At 39.1% G+C, this 17,722-nt stretch overlaps 1 protein-coding gene across 9 annotated transcripts in view; it reads left to right on the top strand.

The window, feature by feature from the left end:
* The window catches only part of LOC124126175, a 371,963-nt gene that overhangs the window by 68,415 nt on the left and 285,826 nt on the right, over positions 1-17,722 (top strand). For 3 of the 9 annotated variants that reach the window (XM_048386029.1, XM_048386032.1, XM_048386031.1), the window contains exons 6-12: positions 250-322; positions 724-845; positions 1,310-1,382; positions 1,562-1,683; positions 2,139-2,211; positions 2,391-2,512; positions 2,973-3,045. In XM_048386029.1, the coding sequence (XP_048241986.1) occupies positions 250-322; positions 724-845; positions 1,310-1,382; positions 1,562-1,683; positions 2,139-2,211; positions 2,391-2,512; positions 2,973-3,045 (658 nt within the window). Of the gene's footprint in view, positions 1-249; positions 323-723; positions 846-1,309; positions 1,383-1,561; positions 1,684-2,138; positions 2,212-2,390; positions 2,513-2,972; positions 3,046-3,223; positions 3,346-3,456; positions 3,527-3,965; positions 4,097-5,128; positions 5,202-5,544; positions 5,667-6,299; positions 6,897-17,722 lie in introns of those variants that run through there. The other 6 variants (XM_048386034.1, XM_048386037.1, XM_048386030.1 and 3 more) reach the window with 5 other exon arrangements.

Raw genomic sequence — 17,722 nt, 5'->3', positions numbered from 1 at the left:
ACTGTATATTATAGTATTGTTAACTGCATACTTTGTATTGCCTCATTGCGTCTCTCGCATTGTTGAGGCAAACCTTAGTTACGGGCAAAAGCACACAATACATAGGGAATATTCTACTGCATTATTAATAGCCACGAAATTTGGTTTCATTGCAATCACACACAAAAATATTGTTTATAACGTTCTGACATTACATTATCATTACTTATGAACACTTCTTTTCAATACCATCTTGTTATCTATTGTTAGCCATCACCACCGCCTGCCAGTGTGAGATTGACGCAGCTAAAGCAGACATCTCTGATGATGCCAAGAAGTGCACGTGAGTTAAACTAAAGTTTTCATTGTTAAGACAGGGCGTTTAAGTACAACAAAATTTTTTCTTGTCCACATTTCTGTAAGAGGCGAGAGCAATGTATGATCCCAAAATAACGGAAATGCCGACATTGGAAAGAATAGTTTTGCAGAGTTCCATTAATCAAATACATTACTCACTTGTTAGCTGGAGCAGGGTATGTGTTCGGGATATCAACTGATGTCTGAGAATTCCGTTTTCTCCTCAGGTGTAGTTAGACCGTCCTCCCCTGTTTGTCCCCTTGTCTGTAAGAAGCGGGGGACAATAACACCAGAATAAGTCAAACAAAACATTCGTTTCTTAACGGTCTAATTGTATTCTGTGTGTACATAAAAAGTTAAAAAACTATCCATCCTTCTTTTTCATAGTGCCTACAAAGCTCAGTTCGCATGCCTCTACTCACTGACCACTGCACCCTGTGTTAGCGGTACTACCATAGACGCTCTAAGGTCTGCTGCAGCTCTCTCTGTAACATCTACAGCATCTTGCAGTAAGTAAACTGGAAATATTGGCATAACTCATTTATAATAATGTTTAATTTGAGAGAAGTTTTAGAAATATTCATCTGTTTTTTTTTAAAATGAAGTTTGTAGAATCAATAAAAGCTTTCGATTCCCGTTTTCACAGCTTTTGGCGACTCGCGTGAGTGCCGATTGTTTACAGGCCGAAGACGAATGATAGGAGTATATCTGTGCGGCGTAAGGACACAAAAACACTTACTTGCATGAACATTGTGAGTAGCGGTGCTTACGGTAGAGAATGCCATGCATACTCTTTTCGCGAACACCTGGTGTCATCACTGACTTTCAGGGATTCATTTCTATAATTTTAACTGCCTTTTGCCTTTTACGTTTGGTGGAATTTGTTTCGGCTGATAATCGAGACTGGTTCTTTTCTGGCATTGCCGTTACTCATTTATAATAGTTTTAATACCATCTTGTTATTTATGTTTAGCTGTCACCACCGCCTGCCAGTGTGAGCTTGACGCAGCAAAAGCAGACATCTCCACTGATGCCAAGAAGTGCATGTGAGTTAAACTAAAGTTTTCATTGCTAAGACACGGCGTTTAAGTACAACACCATTTTGTCTTGTCCACATCTCTGTAAGAGGCGAGTGCAATACTATCAGACTAAATATAAAGCATTCGCTTCATAATGGTCTCACCTTATTATGTATGTACAATATCAGTTTCCTTCTTTGTCCTAGTGCCTACAAGGCCCAGTTCGCATGCCTCTACTCACTGACCACTGCACCCTGTGTTAGCGGTACTACCATAGACGTTCTAAGGTCTGCTGCAGCTACGTCGGTAACATCTACAGCATCTTGCAGTAAGTAAACTGGAAATATTGCCATAACTAATTTATAATAATGTTTAGCTTGAGAGCAGTTTTAGAATATGCATCTGTTTATTTTTAATGATGTTTGTAGAATCAATTAAAGCTTTCGATTCCCGTTTTCACAGCTTTTGGCGACTCGCGGGAGTGCCGATTGTTTACAGGCCGAAGACGAATGATAGGAGTATATCTGTGCGGCGTAAGGACACAAAAAAACACTTACTTGTAGAATATTGTGAGTAGCGGTGCTTCCGGTAGAGAATGCCATGCATACTCTTTTCGCGAACACCTGGTGTCATCACTGACTTTCAGAGATTCATTTCTATAATTTTAACTGCCTTTTACGTTTGGTGGAATTTGTTTCGGCTGATAATCGAGACTGGTTCTTTTCTGGCATTGCCGTTACTCATTTATAATAGTTTTAATACCATCTTGTTTTTTATGTTTAGCTGTCACCACCGCCTGCCAGTGTGAGATTGACGCAGCTAAAGCAGACATCTCCACTGATGCCAAGAAGTGCATGTGAGTTAAACTAAAGTTTTCATTGTTAAGACACGGCGTTTAAGTACAACACCATTTTGTCTTGTCCACATCTCTGTAAGAGGCGAGTGCAGTACTATCAGACTAAATATAAAGCATTCGCTTCATAACGGTCTCAGCTTATTATGTATGTACAATATCAGTTTCCTTCTTTGTCCTAGTGCCTACAAGGCCCAGTTCGCATGTCTCTACTCACTGACCACTGCACCCTGTGTTAGCGGTACTACCATAGACGCTCTAAGGTCTGCTGCAGCTCTCTCTGTAACATCTACAGCATCTTGCAGTAAGTAAACTGGAAATATTGGCATAACTAATTTATAATAATGTTTAATTTGAGAGAAGTTTTAGAAATATGCATCTGTTTTTTTAAATGATGCTTGTAGAATCATTAAAAGCTTTCGATTCCCGTTTTCACTGCTTTTCGCGACACGTGTGAGTGCCGATTGTTTACAGGCCACAGACGAATGATAGGAGTATATCTGTGCGGCTTAAGGACACAAAAAACACTTACTTTCATGAACATTGTAGCGGTGCTTACGGTAGAGCATGCCATGCATACTCTTTTCGCGAACACCTGGTGTCATCACTGACTTTCAGGAATCTATTTCTTTAAGTTTAACTGCATTTTAGCCTTTTACGTTTGGTGGAATTTGCTTCGGCTGATAATAGAGACTGGTTCTTTTCTTGCGTTGGCGTTACACATTTATATTATTTCTCAATACCATCTTGTTATTTATGTTTAGCTGTCACCACCGCCTGCCAGTGTGAGATTGACGCAGCTAAAGCAGACATCTCCACTGATGCCAAGAAGTGCACGTGTGTTAAACTAAAGTTTTCATTGTTAAGACACGGCGTTTAAGTACAACACCATTTTGTCTTGTCCACATCTCTGTAAGAGGCGAGTGCAATACTATCAGACTAAATATAAAGCATTCGCTTCATAATGGTCTCACTTTATTATGTATGTTCAATATCAGTTTCCTTCCTCGCCTAGTGCCTACAAGGCCCAGTACGCATGCCTCTATCCACTGACTACGGATCCCTGTGCTGGCGGTACCACTATAGCTGAACTGAAGACGGCTGTCGCTAACTCTGTAACAACTACAACATCTTGCAGTAAGTAAACTGCAAATATTGACATTACTAATAATGTTTAATTCAAAATAATTTTTAGAAATATGCATCTGTTTATGATAAATAACATAACTCTGGAATTGCTGTTCCCAGATTTTGACACATGTGTCTGCCAGAGAACTTTCGATGCTGCAACAAAAGGGAATGATGAAGAAAAATGCACGTACGTTGAAAATGGTTGAACTATATGTATATCAAGAGAATTAAAGAGAAACTAAATGAATCCTGTGGTCAGATCCGTTGACTTGGTTGTTTGAGTGTCATGAAACATTCTTCATAGTTTCAACCACTGGTTTTATTTTGGCCCGTGTATTTAATGGCCGCTGACTGCGGAGTTAAACAACCAAATAAAAAATCTAAAACATTGAAATAACTCTCCCCTTTGTTCCTGTATGATGAATATACCAATATAACTAATACATAAAACAACTCACTTATTGTTCACGAAATCGGGTTGAGACAGTTTTAGTAATACACGCATCCAATACATCCTTGATGTAGAAACACATCGTTTCTTTCTCTGAAAATCCTAGAACCAAATGCATATCTGTGTACTGGCCTGGGATGATATTCATCTGATCTTTTCTACGTACTTATTATAGCGCTTACAAAGCTGAGTTGAGCTGCCTGAGTACTGCTCAATCAACCGGCTGTGACGGCACTACGAACAAGAGCGCCATTGCAACGGCTTCTGAATCAGCAAGAGCCCTACTGCCAACAGGCGATTGTCCAGGTAGTTGCTTTATATTGAGGAGTCTCTTGGAGTTCGTTCTAACCATGTTGTAGATAGTCATATTCAAGGATTGGCTGTGTATTGTTGTCGGTTTATACTTGGTGTGAACCAAAAAAACCGATGTGCAAACTGTGTGAATACCTCAAGGAACTGACAGAAATACACAGCCGATCCTAATAATGAAATTCGACAACGCAAACATCTGTTATCTAGAATGATTTAATTAAATACAATTATATAAATCAATGTAGGAAGAAATGACGAGAGTGATAAACATTCTAGCCGCAGCAATACAAACTGTAGCGTGACATGTGTCAGGTGATTGTTTCATTTATGCATAAAACCCGACACGCCCACAACGTCAGTAGTCAATCAACGGAGTGTAACATCAAACCACGTTCACTTGACCTGTCATTCAAAGAAAGAGGCGAGAAGAACTGCAACAGTCATACTGTAACGAACCAGAACAAATTTAATGGTTAGACTCTACTGTTAGAGAGCTAGAGGTACCGATGGTCAGGTGTTATCAATGTATCTGTGTTGTAATTGCAGGATGATTACGGTGCGTTTAATTCTGTTATGTCAGTTAGTTAATGCGGTGTACGTTTAAAGTGGACAGGAAACAGACCAAAGGCTACTTCGGTTAAAACCCCAGAGTTTTATTCTGAACAAAACTAATCAACGAAAACTGTTCCGACAAGCACAATTACAATATATATAGCTCGTTTCCCTGTTTGTATCCACCAAAGCAACTGTTCCGTCTAAATCATATTGTATATAGCTCGTTTCCCTGTTAATATGCAAAAAGGTATCTGTTTCGTCTAAATCATAATATATATAGCTCGTTTCCCTGTTAATATGCAAAAAGGGATCTGTTTCGTCTAAATCATATTATATGCAGCTCGTATCGCTGTTAATATGCAAAAAGGTATCTGTTTCGTCTAAATCTGTGTCGTTTCCCTGTTTATATACACCAAAGTAACAAACTGGAATAGTAAGTAAGCCGTTTACAAACTCTTGATATATTTTCAGCCCTAACTTCCACGTGCCAGTGTGAGGTCAACGCTGCAAAGGGAGACGCTTCCACTAGCGCGACATATTGCACGTGAGTGAAACATCATCAATTACATAACGTTATCTCATAGCATATCAATGAACAAGTGAAACTGCATTAATTTTGGGATTTATCCCTTATCGTTGTCAAGGAGTAACCATGCGACCTTACAAAAAGATCTCTTTAGTAAATATGGATAACATATACCTATTCCTGTCAATCTGCACGTGATTGTCATCTTACTGCTTTGCTGAACGTGCTGTCCACCGCCATACAACTCTGTCGACGTTTCAGTTTTCCTCGTTCACTCTGACATTTCCATACCTGAAAGATTGAAGTGGTTATTACTTTAATTGAGGGAAATAATATAGTTTCCAACACTTATGTCTTAAAGTGTCCTGACTACACTGAAAACCTGCCTCTCTGCTATCACCACCACTACCGAGGCAGGGTGTACTTCAACAACCCAGGCAGATCTTCTGACTGACACCAACGACAAGATAACCGCAGCCACATGTAAGTGTTGTTCCTAAAACCATGCATTATTAGGAGTATGTACATCACTTCTGTAACCCTACACTAGACCCGAATTATGTCCGGGTTCAGCCATCTTGCTCGTGCGATATTTCGTGTCATACATACCAAAATCACAAGTATCACTTTTGTATTAATATGAAACTAATTAAGTTTATGTCCTTGGAGTTAATTTATAAGCACATAACGTACACAGTACTCGTTACATACTTCATTAATGACACTCAGTATCAGGGTGAAAGGTTGTCTTCACGCGAAAGTTGCAATTGGTCTTGATATAATGTCAGATGAAATATAAGATGATAACGTGAGAGATGAGAGGGACGCGCCCGGTCCACTTATAAAGATTAGACATCTCACTAGCATCTACATAGCATCTCATCTCATCAGCATCTAAATATAATAACCTCCTAATCACAACTTACGTTAAATAATTCTACATTCCTGAGAACTAATTATTATCAAACTACGAGGCAAATAAACTTTTACTGAATATCAACAGACACGATAATATACAGTTACAATCATCGTTTAACAATTCATTACACTTCCATATAACACATATTACACTAAAAATGCATATTATATAAATGTCGTATTGTTTTTTCGTTACAGGTGGGAGTGCTGCGGATTATGTGACCTTTGCGACGACGTCACTGATCGTTTCAGTTCTTGTAAACATGTTCCTGTAACCGCCCTCAATGCTTGCACTTTGAAACTCCTGTTTATTCTGAGCTTTTCTGCATGTAGATGTGACATTGTGGAATGACGGCAATGTGTGTCTTATTGGAATTTTCTATTTGTCGTCACCAACTTTTGATTTTTATTACCAACATTAGTTTTCCTATCTTCGGGTGAAATTGTCAATGAAAACGGGTTGACTTATTTGATTATCGACATGAAGCTATTTTCAATGAGGCTTTCCGAAAAAATACGAAATGCTTGTATGACCGCAATGTATGACGTGGGCCATACATAATTCATGTAACCACTGACGAACACTTTGTGGTCATACTTATTATTACTCTGATATGTCCGAAAGAGCATCTTTGGTTCCGGTTTTGATAACTTTACGGCTTATATGCTGTTGTTCCGAACGTAAAAACATGAGGGATACTCACATGACTCAACCCACGTGTTCCGTACCCTAATGACGTGTTGAGTTAATCCTTGTTGATTGTTCCGCTGAAATAAACGGTACTGTTCACGAAATCTACTTGTATGTTTGTTTTTCAAGACCTACAACTGTTATCACAATGCCATACTCTCCTTTACGCCACACTTATTTCATAACCGTCGTCGCTTTTTCTGTAAGTAATGAACCATTGTGAGGATTCTTCAAATGACAAAACTTCACATCGATTATGACTGGGAACGAAGTGTGATGAGTTGAAGCGAAATATGATCATGTGATCAGCCAGTGTAAGGTTTAAAAGGTTAAATATATTATCTTGTGACGGTACTGTAGGTATATGAGAACATGCTAATGTCTCTTATATATTTCCTCTTCGGACAATTCTTCAAAGAGTGTTCATATTAGGTTTACAAAAGCATATACTAATAAAGTGAACCTATTCAGAGGGGTAATACTGTTATGTTGTGTCCTGAGTCCTGCAGTCTTGCAGTGTAAACATCCTAAGAAATATTGTCTACTAACAATGTTCCCGTTTCCTGTCATTGAAGTCACATTTCCTTATTTAAGAATTCAAAGTGATACGATTTTATATGGTTTTGGTTGGTTGGTTGGTTTGTTGTTTAACTCCACACTCAGCCATATTCCACCTATATGGTCCAGTGATTGATATCATGAGCATCGATCCGAGCAATTGGGAGCTCATTTCAAACCAAGTCAGCGAGCCTGACCACCCGATCCCTTTAGTCGCCTCTTTCAACAAGCATAGTCGCCTCCTACGGCAAGCCTGGGTTGCTGAAGACCTATTCTACCTCGGATCTCCACGGGTCTTATGTGGTTCTGAAAGAATAGATAGTTGTAATCAGCATTCCGGTAGAATTACAAAGTATACACGTTTTGCTTAGTTGAATATTGCCTTAATGGGTCGCCGAGACGCCAACATTCGATGTGTAGGCTCGCGTAAACTCTTGGGTTTCACTCAGTTTTTCAGTTACTAGATGCCATGTCAGTCTGACATGAGCGGAAACTCGAATGCAGGGCCCAGACGTTTGCCATATTTGTTAGTGAGTGAGTTGGCTATAACGCAGCTTTTAACACTATTCCAGTTATATCACGGCGTGTCAGCGTAATGTGGGAGGAAAGCCCGAAGTGATGCAGGTCTTAGTCGTTTACCAATTCGGTGAAACCCACACGCACGGGTATGGTGCTAGCAAACCTAGAAACATAATCGGGGCGAACCAGGATTCGAACCCACAATCATAGGTTTCTGGCGTGTCCAAAGGACGCAACTCTGCACAGCGAATTGAGGCGCCTTAAAGGACTGGGCCACCGGGGCGAATTCGAGATTCGAACCTATGCGCCAAGCTGCATGTCAAGAAGGATGCTTTCGATTTTACAATCGTGAAGTTCCCCCTTCGTGTCGAGCAATCTACTAGTTCCTTACTAGATTCTTTAGAGCATGCAAATTGCATTCAAATTTCATGGGAAGATATTTTGCGCACAACCCAGCTTTTCAAGATTTCAAGATGTCACCATCAAAGGACTGGTTAAGTCTTTCCAGATAATTAAGGGGCAGACATTCAGAGGCAATAATTTACAAAATATAACACGTCACTTGTCACGCGAAGCTATTCTGTACTATGAGCTTACATGGCGTTTTCACACCTTTCACACTGGCAGTTACTTTAAAGAACTATGTGGTCAATATCGGTGACTTTGGTTGATTAAGTGGCGTTATATCCCGACAACTTGGATCATTGTGTATAGTATCTATCACTAGTTTGTTTGTCCAGACTTGATTGTTTGTAAGTGCGGCGAAAGGCACGTTTATTAAAATGTTGTTGCATGGTCGTTGCAACTCCTGTATGTGCCCCACTTCCGTATCGTGTTGTCAAGGATGACCCAGTCGTGATCCAGTGGGTTAAGATCTGTCATCAGTTCTCCCGAAGGTACTGGTGTCACAGGGTTGTCGCCTGACAAAGCAGAGTAGATCGCGATTTTCGCAGCTTATATCTGAATTTCGGTAGCCTAACGACAACAACTTTGTAGGGCAGTCTTGTCTATTTTTGTGACACCTTTCGCCCAGAGCCATGTTGGACAAGAATTAAATCAAAACTTTTCAGTTAAAGATTATTTCAAATGGAGCTTGAATTAAGCGTTAACCGAGTTCTAGCAAGTCGTAAGTGGTTTGTGGCAGGTGCTTTGAGCAAGCAAACATGCACATGTATTGAAAACAAAATTTATTTTTCACTATACATTCGCGGTCGTGTGTCATTTATAGTTTTTAGAAGGTATATATGGTGACTGCTTCCTTTTTGGCAGTTCAATGCAATCAATATAAACCACAATAATTTGGCACGTAAAATAAGGTATATTTGGTATAATGAGTATAATTAGCGTTTCAAGGAGTGAAAATTGCAACAAAATATTATTTGTACATCATCGTGGCATTAAAGAGCAGTCAGACCTGAAAACCATTTCTTAACACTAACATATATATATTCCATGATTTCAGTACATGACAGACCAGTTCCATACATTGCTAAAGATGTTTCTATGAACACAGACACTATGAACAAGATCTATACAATTCATCACAATAATTGACAGTGTAGAAATATATAAATATTCCATATATCACTCAAAAATAGACAAAAATGTCTTTAAATACAATACTAAATAATCAAATACGCGTACTAACGGAGAAAACATCAATCGAGTCATTAGGGACAGTTTGCAAAGTGGTAACAATGATGAATATCTAACCACAGGGATTTGAAAACAAGGAAGTAACTGTGAAAGCACATCTTGTTTCTTAGCTGGATCTGTGCATGGCATCTCTGCTGCATGCTGTATGATAAGAGGGGTGATTTAGATTTTCCACTCGTAGCTTTTCGCTTAGTGTCTCACAATATGCCATCAATTGCAACTGATGGAGTACCATTTACTTTGCTTGCAACTAAGCTTTACAATCAAGGTTTCACCATCGAAGGCCCGGTCAAAGCTTTGACATGCTTATGGCAGACATTTAGAGGACTTTACTAAATATGGCACTTGCTTGTCAACATGATGCACAATGCTGTGACATATTATGACCTCTTCAGGCAGTTATTACACATCCTCACTCACGGGCATTTAAATGGATTGGTTGGTCATGTTTGATGGTTTGGTTGACAGCATGGCTTCGTACAACGATGAGGTGGATCATTGCCTCATATCCTAATCACCAGGTTATCTGATCCAGGTTCGATTGTTTACAGGTCGCCGTCGTATGGCAGGAGTATAGGCAACAAATGAACACTTACGTGTTTGATAAAATAGAGTGGCGGGCGCCACACGTAATGGACTTCTTTCTTGAGCGGTTCGCGATCACCTGGTGAAATCACTCATTTTCAGTGATTAATTCATATAATTTTCATGACTAGTTTGTTTGTCCAGACTTGATTGTTTGTAAGTGCGGCGTAAGGCACGTTTATTAAAATGTTGTTGCATGGTCGGTGCAACTCCTGTATGTGCCCCACTTCCGTATCGTGTTGTCAAGGATGACCCAGTCGTGATCCAGCGGGTTAAGATCTGTCATCAGTTCTCCCGAAGGTGCTGGTGTCACAGGGTTGTCGCCTGACAAAGCAGAGTAGATCGCGATTTTCGCAGCTTATATCTGAATTTCGGTAACCTAACGACAACAACTTTGTAGGGCAGTCTCGTCTATTTTTGTGACACCTTTCGCCCAGAGCCATGTCGGACAAGATTTAAATCAAAACTTTTCAGTTGAAGATTATTTCAAATGGAGCTTGAATTTAGCGTTAACCGAGTTCTAGCAAGTCGTAAGTGGTTTGTGGCAGGTGCTTTGAGCAAGCAAACATGCTCATGTATTGAAAACTGCCCTGCCTAAAAATTATTTTTCACTATACATTCGCGGTCGTGTGTCATTTATAGTTTTTAGAAGGTATATATGGTGACTGCTTCCTTTTTCGCAGTTCAATGCAATCAATATAAACCACAATAATTTGGCACGTAAAATAAGGTATATTTGGTATAATGAGTATAATTAGCGTTTCAAGGAGTGAAAATTGCAACAAAATATTATTTGTACATCATCGTGGCATTAAAGAGCAGTCAGACCTGAAAACCATTTCTTAACACTAACATATATATATTCCATGATTTCAGTACATGACAGACCAGTTCCATACATTGCTAAAGATGTTTCTATGAACACAGACACTATGAACAAGATCTATACAATTCATCACAATAATTGGCAGTGTAGAAATATATAAATATTCCATATATCACTGAAAAATAGACAAAAATGTCTTTAAATACAATACTAAATAATCAAATACGCGTACTAACGGAGAAAACATCAATCGAGTCATTAGGGACATTTTGCAAAGTGGTAACAATGATGAATATCTAACCACAGGGATTTGAAAACAAAGAAATAACTGTGAAAGCACATCTTGTTTCTCAGCTGGATCTGTGCATGGCATCTCTGCTGCATGCTGTATGATAAGAGGGGTGATTTAGATTTTCCACTCGTAGCTTTTCGCTTAGTGTCTCACAATATGCCATCAATTGCAACTTACGGAGTACCATTAACTTTGCTTGCAACTAAGCTTTACAATCAAGGTTTCACCATCGAAGGCCCGGTCAAAGCTTTGACATGCTTATGGCAGACATTTAGAGGACTTTACTAAATATGGCACTTGCTTGTCAACATGATGCACAATGCTGTGACATATTATGACCTCTTCAGGCAGTTATTACACATCCTCACTCACGGGCATTTAAATGGATTGGTTGGTCATGTTTGATGGTTTGGTTGACAGCATGGCTTCGTACAACAATGAGGTGGATCATTGCCTCATATCCTAATCACCAAGTTATCTGATCCAGGTTCGATTGTTTACAGGTCGCCGTCGTATGGCAGGAGTATAGGCAACAAATGAACACTTACGTGTTTGATAAAAGAGAGTGGCGGGCGCCACACGTAATGGACTTCTTTCTTGAGCGGTTCGCGATCACCTGGTGAAATCACTCATTTTCAGTGATTAATTCATATAATTTTCATGACTAGTTTGTTTGTCCAGACTTGATTGTTTGTAAGTGCGGCGTAAGGCACGTTTATTAAAATGTTGCTGCATGGTCGGTGCAACTCCTGTATGTGCCCCACTTCCGTATCGTGTTGTCAAGGATGACCCAGTCGTGATCCAGTGGGTTAAGATCTGTCATCAGTTCTCCCGAAGGTACTGGTGTCACAGGGTTGTCGCCTGACAAAGCAGAGTAGATCGCGATTTTCGCAGCTTATATCTGAATTTCGGTAGCCTAACGACAACAACTTTGTAGGGCAGTCTTGTCTATTTTTGTGACACCTTTCGCCCAGAGCCATGTTGGACAAGAATTAAATCAAAACTTTTCAGTTAAAGATTATTTCAAATGGAGCTTGAATTAAGCGTTAACCGAGTTCTAGCAAGTCGTAAGTGGTTTGTGGCAGGTGCTTTGAGCAAGCAAACATGCACATGTATTGAAAACAAAATTTATTTTTCACTATACATTCGCGGTCGTGTGTCATTTATAGTTTTTAGAAGGTATATATGGTGACTGCTTCCTTTTTGGCAGTTCAATGCAATCAATATAAACCACAATAATTTGGCACGTAAAATAAGGTATATTTGGTATAATGAGTATAATTAGCGTTTCAAGGAGTGAAAATTGCAACAAAATATTATTTGTACATCATCGTGGCATTAAAGAGCAGTCAGACCTGGAAACCATTTCTTAACACTAACATATAGATATTCCATGATTTCAGTACATGACAGACCAGTTCCAAACATTGCTAAAGATGTTTCTATGAACACAGACACTATGAACAAGATCTATACAATTCATCACAATAATTGACAGTGTAGAAATATATAAATATTCCATATATCACTCAATAATAGACAAAAATGTCTTTATATACTATGCTAAATAATCAAATACACGTACGAACAGAAAAAACATCAATCGAGTCATTAGGAACAGTTTGCAAAGTGGTAACAATGATGAATATCTGACCACAGGGATTGGAAAACAAAGAAACAACTGTGAAAGCATATTTAGTTTCTCAGCTGGATCTGTGCATAGCATCTCTGCTGCATGCTGTATGATAAGAGGGGTGATTTCGATTTTCCCTTTTCGCTTTGTGTCTCACAATATGCCATCAATTGCAGCTTACGGAGTACCATTTTCATTAATCGGAAAGACACACATCTGTACATGTACTGAGCTTTACAATCAAGGTTTCACCACCAAGCTTCCAACATGCTTATGGCAGACATTCAGAGGACTTTACTAAATATGGCACTTGCTTGTCAACATGATGCACAATGCTGTGACATATTATGACCTCTTCAGGCAGTTATTACACATCCTCACTCACGGGCATTTAAATGGATTGGGTGGTCATGTTTGATGGTTTGGTTGACAGCATGGCTCGCTACAACGATGATGTGGATCATTGCCTCTTATCCTAATCACCAAGTTGTCTGATCCAGATTCGATTGTTTACAGGTCGCCGTCGTATGGCAGGAGTATAGGCAACAAATGAACACTTACGTTTTTGATAAAAGAGAGTGGCGGGCGCCACACGTAATGCACTTCTTTCTTAAGCAGATCGCGATCACCTGGTGTCATCACTCATTTTCAGTGATTCATTCATATAATTTTCATCACTATTTAGGCATTTACGCCCAATGGAATCTGAATCGGTAGATCATCGAGACTAATTATTCGCTGGCGTTGACATTTTGAATTTACATGTAGAGGGGCTCACTGATCTTCGCCGATGCTCAGACAAACACTCGATCTTGTTAAACTTCGGTGATAACTCTCATTCTCGGTAGACTGCAACTCGAGACCCCTATCTAAAACCGACAAACCCCCTAAATTCAACCAATGACAACACATGTATTAGAATCTTACTTATTTAAATTCTATTACGTTATTAACAAGATCCCTCAATATTTTTTCAAAGAGAATAGCATGAACATAACCGTTTAAGTGTTATCATGTTGTTGGCTACCTTATACATTTACGTGATACCAGACCCCCTGGAAAGCATAGTTATTGATATTATATTACTTGACCATCAGCGCATCTTAATTGCATGTCTCTCTATGATCTTACTCCATGCGAGTTGATATTGTTTCCCTCGGTTACATGGCATGTTCTGGTATGCCGCCATATGATCGGCGCGTGCATTTGACTTGTGCAAACAGTTCGTTTTTGAAACACTCGGTGTCGTCCTGTTATTGGTTATATGAAAATGTCGAGACAAGACTTGAAGAAGTGGATTTTAGAATTATCACGCTCTCACAAGGAACGATTGGTTTTAAGTATAAAGGAGGGTCAAGCCACGTCCCCACATTTAACCATTCATATTGAAGAGTATCTCGAGCATCTTATTGTTATGTTCAGGCCATGTGACACAACATTTCGGTGCTATGGAGACGGGTGTTACATTTGAGGGACGCACTGATCTTCGCCACAGCGTCTGCGTACAGACGCAGAAACGGTGCTCATGCAAACATCCCCAGTCATGTTGAAATTTGGCGTGATAGTTCTTCTCCTGGGTAGGTTGTATGTTTGCTTAAATTGATAACATTACGTCAGACAATTGAAATTAATATTTTAATTTCTGAATAATATACGTTTCAGTTTTCAGATTAATTCGAGCTTTACCAGCAATGTTTTTGTTTGTTAGTATGTTTGTTGTTTAACGCCGGACTATTCAAACTATATGACGACGGTCTGTGAATAATCGAGTCTAAACCAGACAATACAGTGATTGATAACGTGAACATCGATCCACGCATTTGAGATACGATCAACCAAGTCAGCGAGCCTGGCCGCCCGATCCCGTAATAATAATTAGTCGCCTCTTACTACAAGCATGTGTTACTAAAGACCTATTCTAACCCGTATCTTCACGGGTGTTACAAGCAATGACAGACAGTTTTTATATTAATAGTATTTACAGAACGGATATCTACACTACTATCAGTCAAAAACCTCTTGATGCCCATGTTGAAGTAAATAGATTCCGCTAAGATGTTCATGCGACATGTGTGTGTAGTATCAGCAGAAATTATAGCGAAAGTTATTAATTGCAGATATGCATTTAAGTGGAAATGTTTGTTTATCAGATATGTTGACACGGATGCATGTTCATTGGATCCTTGCTGCACATAGATGTAAAGTCATTGTAGCTGGTCATCAACTTATCTCTATGGAAATGACAGTATTATAAATCTCTGATTCATGTTAGATTGTTTTATAAGGGACGCAATTTCCATATTGCGATTTTACCTTTCTATAAGACACTAGCTGTATTTAAACTACTGCTATATTTCAAGAGATGTAAAGATTATAATACATTAGTTTCAACAACAGTTTACAAATATTGCTCTACGATGGCTTCTTTCAAAATACTAAACTATTACAGTGACTAATTAACGTTATCATCAGTTAGAACTGACAACATTACACGTATACATGTACATACATGTTTTACATGCATATTGACTTGAACAGATTTTATAATGCCATTGGAAGCGAGATAGTCAAGAATATCAGTGACACAAATCCCCTCACGTCACACAATGAAATAAACAGTTTTTTCACACCTATCGTTAAATATTGTAGTTATTGTACAATCATATATAATTGTATAGCATCATTTTTCTCCTCACACTAAGCGTTCACGACCAAACCATTCATATATGAAATTGAAGATAGTCTTAAATGTATCAAACGATAGAGCCAAAGGTTCGCACAATCCGTATTTTATTCCCAATATTTACTCTCTTACGAAACGTAGGAAATACTTGTACTGTTGTCGTTGACCTGGGACGCACTGAATGGTGACGATCGCCAACGCCTCAGGTTTGTTTGTTCTTGTTCCGTTATCTGCTATTCAGAGGCTGTGAAACATATTGAACGTGTTAGCCACTTCAAGCTGCCAGTTTCCAGCATGCCAATGGCCCGTAGACGCTCAGCGCGTTGCAGGCGCAGACAGTTAAAGCGTTCGCTCGTCACGCCGAAGACCCGGGTTCGATTCCCGACATGGGTACAATGTGTGAAGCCCATTTCTTGTGTCCCCCGCAGTGATATTGCTGGAATTTTGCTAAAAGCGTCGTAAAACCATACTCACTCACTCACTTAAACTAGGACAATTCCTTGGCTGAGACCAATAGTGGCAGAGCCGTGCGCAACCGGTTGAAGTGACACAACATCCGGACACAACGTCGAGCGATACGCTAAATTTTGCTTTCATGTCATCATCAGGCACGTCTAGCCTGGAAAAGACAGCATCGGTGGTTCGGAAGACAATACAAAGATAGTGTTCTGTTCATGATTACAGAATGGTCCAGGTTTTATCTTGACAGAGCTCATTATATTAAATTGGCGTACGCAACCAGAATCGTTTGAGATCATGGGAGACCCTTCTGCTAATGCAGGAACATACATTTGTGTCGCCTGTATCAAATGACAGTCACATCCGTTATTGACATAATTAATTACGCCACGTCTCTCTCAGGGCGTGTCGCTCTGTCTCCTTATACCAGGTATGGGTTTTGTCAATGTCTTTGTTATGATACACACATTGATCAGACGAATGACTAAGTGTTGTGTTTACACTACTTTACATGAAGTACAGTTATTTTTTTCCGTCAGTATATATACTTTACTCATCTGTGTACACCCAATGTGCACCGTAATAGAATACAGTTTATAAAGATGTCCTTTAATATAAACAGATTCATAAGTGGTTTTGTAGTTACAAACTCAACTTTGAAATATAGGTGACTACATATTAGTTTTTGAAGTACAGTTAGACCCGAGAATGTATTTCAAGTTATTTCAACAGAAAGACAATATATGGAAAATTATAGAAAACTAAAACATGTCTTTTCAGGTGAACAATTGACTTGACTTTGCATGTGTTTGTGACGGGTGCCACCGGTTGGGCGGGATACGCTCACCTTTTCGAACATTCGATTCACTTAGTAATCGTCTACGAATATTACGTCTGGGAATATACGAGGTACATTGTATGCACGATTGCAAGTAGAGGGGATATACAAAAGCATTTGTCTTACCTCCATGTAGGATGATGAGATCTGATTGGTTCACGTGATTTTGATAAAATACTATGTATCCCGCCTTGGAGGGAAATAAATTTCTCAGCGGATGCATAAATCTCTTATACCCCGCCACGAGCAAGTCAAAGCTGCATGCTTTTTCCGAGTCAATGAAAGTTATTTGACATAGCACAAGTTAACCTCAGCTAAATCAAACAGCTGTTTTCTATCAATTTTGATTTTGTTTTTAATTCTTTTACAATGTCGTATTAAAACATGTTGATAAGATAAATTCGTTGAAGAAGGAACACGAAGGTACATTCGGTTTCATGCGTCCCTCGTTTTATAAATTCCGGCTCGTGGTATAAAACCTAATTCGGAACGCATTAAACCCCACGTACTCCTCGTGATCTTGCTTCAACTTATAGTATGTCATGGTTAGCATACGTTTGCGAACGCAATGAACCTTCGGGGATATGTTTTTATGTCAACCAAACTGACCAGCACACTGTTATGACTTACATGCATTCAATTACTTTTTTATATATTTTCCGTTTACCCCCAAACAGATGTGGCGACCCCATGCACTGATTGTAAAACTACTTATGATACGGGTAATTCCGGAGACAATGCACCAAAAGTCTACTTTAATTAAACTTGGCTACTTCATAAACGTCTAAATATCATGCATGGTTACTAAGAAGATAAACCTTCTGTATTTTTCATCTCAGAGGTTTCGTACGTGGAAAAAGAATAAAACCCTGTTAACTTTT

Source organism: Haliotis rufescens, unplaced genomic scaffold (genome assembly GCF_023055435.1).
Source record: "Haliotis rufescens isolate VD_foot unplaced genomic scaffold, xgHalRufe1.0.p SCAF_6, whole genome shotgun sequence".
Lineage (NCBI taxonomy): Eukaryota > Metazoa > Mollusca > Gastropoda > Lepetellida > Haliotidae > Haliotis > Haliotis rufescens.
The sequence above is the reverse complement of the archived record's forward strand: the minus strand, read 5'-3'. Positions and strand labels throughout refer to the sequence as shown.